This window comes from Phragmites australis, chromosome 3 (genome assembly GCF_958298935.1).
Source record: "Phragmites australis chromosome 3, lpPhrAust1.1, whole genome shotgun sequence".
NCBI classification, from domain to species: domain Eukaryota; kingdom Viridiplantae; phylum Streptophyta; class Magnoliopsida; order Poales; family Poaceae; genus Phragmites; species Phragmites australis.
The window spans coordinates 1,217,808-1,224,007 of record NC_084923.1 but is presented as its reverse complement, the minus strand read 5'-3'; the positions used below and the strand labels follow the sequence as shown (position 1 = coordinate 1,224,007).

The 6,200-nt window shown below is 41.9% G+C and overlaps 1 protein-coding gene across 1 annotated transcript; it reads right to left on the bottom strand.

Annotated features, from left to right (window-relative positions):
• Positions 1–1,019: 1,019 nt before the first annotated feature.
• LOC133911428 (pentatricopeptide repeat-containing protein At3g53700, chloroplastic-like) lies at positions 1,020–2,389 on the bottom strand. The gene has a single exon (XM_062353667.1). It carries the CDS (start codon positions 2,267–2,269, stop codon positions 1,031–1,033), a length of 1,239 nt encoding a protein of 412 aa, XP_062209651.1. The 5' UTR covers positions 2,270–2,389; the 3' UTR covers positions 1,020–1,030.
• Positions 2,390–6,200: the final 3,811 nt, after the last annotated feature.

The window sequence follows — 6,200 nt, the reverse complement described above, 5'->3', positions numbered from 1 at the left end:
GGTCCCTTGGTGTAGCAGACGTAGGCAAGGTCAGCAAAGTGACTCTGGCCTCGGCGAGCGCAGAGTGAAGGAGTGGGAGGAGGTGCGCGAGATGGTGATGCATGATCTCCTGGTGAGGAAGCCGACACGAGGTTACAGGTTGCGCGGAGAAGAGAGATTTTCGAGAGCGGAACACGCACAGACGAGCGAGGGAAGAAATCGTTAGAGGACGAGAGAGAGGGTGGCCCACACGTCGGGAGCAAGGATTCAAGGGTGGGTGTGGGATTTTTGTGTCAAAGAATTTGCATATCCTAGAACCAGATTATACTGAAACAGTGTCATTTGCAGAATATTGCCACACGACCACTGTCAGCAGATAAAACAACATTTCTCATGATCGTTCAATCATCGCTAGTTGAACTCACTCAAAGGCTCAGAGCGAACAAGTGCAGTGGGCCAGTGGAGCCACACACCTTGTCAGATTAGTATCTGGCATGTTAGTAGTGATGGCTGTCACCAGTTTGTTTTACTTATCAACAGCAGCTTCTGTTTCTCAGAAAAATTAATAAGTTAAAACGTTGATAAGTTAAACAAACGTTAAATTTATTGTTGATTTATGGTTTTTCTGATAAGCTAACTTCTGCTTAAATAATCTAAAAGCCGATAAACTAACCGAGATCAGCTTTTCTGAAAAGTTGTGCTGAGAGTCTAAAAATTAAACCTATAAGCTAACTATTTTTCTCAGAAACTATAAACAGTTTTTCAAAAAAAAAATCCATAAATTTCAGTTGTACCAAACCGGACCTATGTAGCAATGTCAAAAAAGGCCTGCACCATATATTTCTACTTTCTAACCATATAGCAAGTTCAACTTGGTCATGAACGCCATGTCGACTGATCCACATATGGTAGATATGGTGAACTTGTAGCAATGATTCATTTGATTCACAGATGGTAGATTGAGAGGAGTGGAGGGCATCAATCGTCACACAAGTCTTCAATGCATTGCACAGACAAGTTTCGCTCGACTCGATGGCCTATTAAAAACAAATCATCTCCCAAAATCTGCCTGTACACTGAACTTTTGAAACATCGACTTCAATTCAGAAGTCAGATCCCCCCTTCCCATCTTGTGCAGATCTTTGGCCACTTCAACATAAGCAGAATGATCAGGCCTCAGGCCCTTCTCCATCAGCTCATATAGAACCCTGCCTGCATCAATGGCCCTACCCGACTTCCGCAGCAGCTTGGCGAGCAGGCTGTAGTTTCTGTTCGCAGAGTGCCTGTCCTTGGTGCTCATGTCACTGACATACTTGCAAGCATCTTCTATTCTCCCGGCGTAGAAGTACCCCTTGATGAATGCAGTGTGTATGGTAATTCTCGGCGTTAGATTTGCGGAGAACATCTGATCAAGAATCTGCATTGCCGAATCCATCTTCCCAGCCTTGCAGGCGTGGTATGTGAGAATCTCGTATGTAAGTGAGTTTGGGATTTCACCGGGAGACCTCTCCATGGCCTCAACAAGCCCGCACGCTTCTGCAAGCCTTCCGTTCTTGAGCAGGCAGCCGAGGAGGTAATTCCAGGTGTTGGCGTCCGGGTCGCAGCCCGACCTCCTCATTTCGTCAAACACCTCGCGGGCGCCAACAAAGTTGCCGGCTTTGCACTTCGCCGCGACGAGGACGTTGTAATAGCGCGCCGTCCTCGCCGTCTCCTTGATCACTGACACCGCTGCGTCGAACTCGGCGATGGAAGCCAGCGCCTTAACAAGCGAGAATACGCCGGACGAGCGGCACGGGCCCCCGACGTCGTCCAAAGCCGCCAGGACCGCTCTCGCCGCGTCCTCCACGCAGCTGCTCCGGGATGACCCCCCAGGCGCCAAGAAGCCGAACGCACGATCGGTCAAGGGAACCCTCCGCTCCGACATGAGCGCAAGGGCGCGCGACATAGTCCGGTAGTCGGCCAGCTTCCCGGCATTCTCGACGAGAAGGTTGTGTGCGTGTGCGCTCGGGGTGAAGCCCCCGCGGAGGGAGGTCCAGGCGAAAAAGCGGGCCGCGGGGACGCCGCGGTCGGTGAGGGCGCGGAGGGTGGTGGTGACGAGCCCCTGGGAGAGGGTGGGGTCGAGGCGGTCGAGGTCGGCCTCGAGCCCGCTGCCGCCCGCCGCGACGAGGCGAACGATGGCATCTGAAGCGGCGCCGTCGGCGCCGCGGGGAGCCAGGAACCTGGCGGAGAAGGCCGCGCGGGGACAGGCGAGGAGGAGGGGGGCGCGGGCAAGGCGGGGGAGGGGGAGCATGAGACGGGGCGCAGCGCGGGCACGAGTTGAGGCGGGTATGCGAGGGGAAGGAGATCCAGGTTGGACGGGGAACGAGCGATGAGCCGATGGCTGGCCCGCGGTGCCCCTCACGCCCACAGCGTTAGTGGAATTGGATATAAGGATGGCAACGGATGGGATTGGGTTGAGATTGGTGGAGAAAAACACTTTCGACGTAAATAGATAGAATTTGAGATCTGTATCTGTATCCATCGGACGTTTGTCGGTCGAAGATACTCGTCACGCTGTGGTGACGAGGAGTCCAAGGAGGGGCGGTGGGGAGGCGGTGCAAGGCCAGAGAGGGGCGATGGGGAGCAGGGTTAAAAAACCGTCGCGGTTACCGACCTTCCCGGTCCGGTCTGGTTTCAGAAACCGAACGGTAACCGAAATTTAAATTAAAAAAATTCAAAAAAATAAAAATTCAAAAAAAAAATTCAAAAAAAATCTTAAAAAAAACTAGACACAATTCTAAGACTTTCTGTGAAATTGTTTTTCAAAAATAATATCGTTTGCATCATATTCTATAGGGAGAAAATTTGAAAAAAAAATTGAAACGTGCGGCTCAATTATTAACTCACGTTAAGGAAAAATGTAACATGCAAACACATATTTTTCTTGTATAAAACGTATTTTAAGAGAATCTTTAAATTGATTTCACTTTATTTAGAGTTTTATTAAATTCTCTATGATTTTTACAAAGTTCACAAGCATAAAGTGAATATATTAAGAAACAACATTGTAATTAACTTTTTCATGTCTACTATTATTTTTTCTACGTAAATCATAATATAAATAAGCTAATGAAAGTGGTTTCACTAATTTTTGAGGTGTGATGGGCCAGTTATGAATTAATCTAGTCGCAACACATTTACACAATCATGCATGTTACAATAACTAATTCATGAGTTCATATATTTTTAAAAGATATAGGATCATGTAAGAAGACTAACAAAATTAGTTTCATGATTTTTGGATTAGCAAAGAGTAAACTATGCATTTAACTTGGTTTAACAAATAAAATTTCTCACAGAAAATTTTGAACTTTTTTATGAGTATAAATACTTTTATCATGTAGATCATGTTACAAGGAAGCCAACAAAATTTGTTTCACTTGATATAAGGATGGCAACGGATGGGATTGGGTTGAGATTGGTGGAGAAAAACACTTTCGATGTAAATAGATAGAATTTGAGATCTGTATCTGTACCCATCGGACGTCTGTCGGTCGAAGATACTCGTCACGCTGTGGTGACGAGGAGTCCATGGAGGGGCGGTGGGGAGGCGGTGCAAGGCCAGAGAGGGGCGATGGGGAGGCGGTAGCCTGTGGAGGTGTGACGTTGTGGCGAGAGGCTGACCGGGGAGGAGGGTGGCGATGATGCAGGGATGTCCGATCTTTCGTAAATAATATGATAAGTTGATTTAATAGAGTTTTGATGTTGATGATCTAAAAACTCTGATTAGAAAAGATAAAAAAAAACCTCGCAATCATTACTTTGTGGTTATCAACCGTGCTAAAACACGGTTGACTTTGCTAAAAAAATTAGCACGTTTCTTAACATCTAAATTAAGTATTTTAAAAGTATGTAAAGATAGTAAATCAATAGAAGCACAGGGATTAAATTCATATACTATCTGGAACGAACTTACCTTAGTGTTAGAGTATACCGACCTATTATAAGCAAAATCAATATGCGGTAAACACTCTTCCTATATCCTCAATTTTTTCTTTAGAACAGACCATAACATGGTCGATAATGTACGATTGATAACATCTATTTGACAGTCGGTCTGAAGATGACACGAAGTAGAAAATAACAGCTTCATCTCTAATTTATTCCAAAATGATCTCCAAAAGTGACTAAAAAACTTTGTGTCACGATCCGAGACGATAGTATTAGGCACTCCGTATAGTTGAACGATTTCTATAAAACAAATCATCTATATTTATAGCATCATCGCTCTTATGACAAGGTATAAAATATGTTATTTTAGAAAATCTATCCACAACTACAAATATACTATCCCTCCCCCTCATTATCCTAGGCAGCCCTAAAATAAAATTCATAAAAATATCCTCACATTGTGCACTAGGAACATGAAGAGACGTATAAAGACCATGTGAATTTTAAGCGAGACTTAGTTTTATTGTAAGTGGTACAACGTAAAACGTAGCGCTCGACGTCACGTCTCATCTTTGGCCAAAACAAGTGAACAACAAACATATCTTCAGTCTTCTTTGCTCCAAAATGTGCAATCAATCCTCCTTCACGCGTCTCCTATAACAACAAACGACGAACGAAGCTAACGGGAATGTATAGCTTGTTAGCACGATAGAGCAATCCTTCATTTATAACATATTCCATTTTCCCTTCCTTACAATATTCGAGCACTTCTTTGAAGTCTAAATCAACAACATATAAGTCCTTAATAGTCCCTAAATCAAAAATTTTATGATCAAGTTAAGATAACATGGTATAACATCTAAAAAGTGCATCAGCAATCACATTGTCCTTTCCTTTCTTATGATTTATAACATATGGAAAGATTCAATAAATTCAACCCATTTAGCATGTCATTTACTCAATTTAGCTTGACTCCTAATATATTTCAGCGATTTATGATCAGAATGTACAACAAATTATTTGGACCATAAATAATGTAGCCAAGTTTCAAGCACACAAATTAAAGCATACAATTCTCGTTGAAATAAACAACAGATTTACCTTTTTAAATTAACACACCTCCAATTTCAATCCCGCTAGCATCACACTCTAGCTCAAAGGTCTTACCAAAATCAGTGAGTTGAAGTAAAGGAGCATAAGTAAGTTTCTCTTTCAACAACTTGAATGATTTTTCTTATGCAGGTCCCATTTAAAAACCACTCTTTTTTCATCAATTCATTCAACAGGGGCAGCAATGGTGCTGAAATCTCGCATAAAACACTGATAGAAATTCGTAAGACCATAAAAGCTTTTCACTTGAGTAATAGTCTCAGGAGTTGGCCAACTCTTTATGACTTCAATTTTTGCTTCATCCATTTCTATTTCCTGTGGAGAAAAAAAGACTCGATCATTGTAAAAGATGCACTTTTCAAGATTACTGAACAAACGTGTATTTCTGAAAATATTAAAAACAGCATGTAGATGATCAAAGTGTGACTCATGTGACTTGCTATAAATCAAGATATCATCAAAGTATACCACCACAAATCTTCCAATAAAAATATGTAAAATTTCATTCATTAATTGCATGAAGTGCTAAGTGTATTAGTTAACCTAAAAGGCATTACTAACCACTCATACAAGCCAAACTTAGTTTTAAACACATTTTTCTATTTATCTTCAAGTTTCATTCTAATTTGGTGATAACCACTTCGCAAGTCAATTTTAGTGAAAATTATAGAACCGCTCCACTCATCAAGCACATCATCTAGCCCAAGAATAGGATGACAATATCTTATAATAATACTATTGATGGCTCTACAATCAATACACATACATCAACTACCATCTTTCTTAGAAACCAAAAGAATAGAAATAACACAAGGATTAAGACTTTCTCATACATACCCGCGATCCAAAAGGTCTTAGATTTGTCGCTGAATTTACTTAGTTTATTCTAGATTGGTCCTATATGCACCACGGTTTGGTAAAGTTGCCCCTAGGATCAAATCAATTTGATGTTCTATTCCTCGAATTGGTGGTAATCCTGAGGGTACTACAGCTAGAAAAAAACTTCCATAAACTCCTGCAAAAGGTTAGCAAGAGCAGGAGGTAAAGTGCTAGATATATCATCGAGTAAAATTAAAGTATCTTTGCATATCAAAACATAACATGATAGTTCATTGTCATAAATTTCAGCAATGTCAGATTTTGTAGCAAACATAACACACCATTTCAATTTAATTCTATCG

Excerpts from the sequence above, each read along its gene's own strand:
- LOC133911428 (XM_062353667.1), bottom strand. The coding sequence starts at position 2,269 with ATGCTCCCCCTCCCCCGCCTTGCCCGCGCCCCCCTCCTCCTCGCCTGT.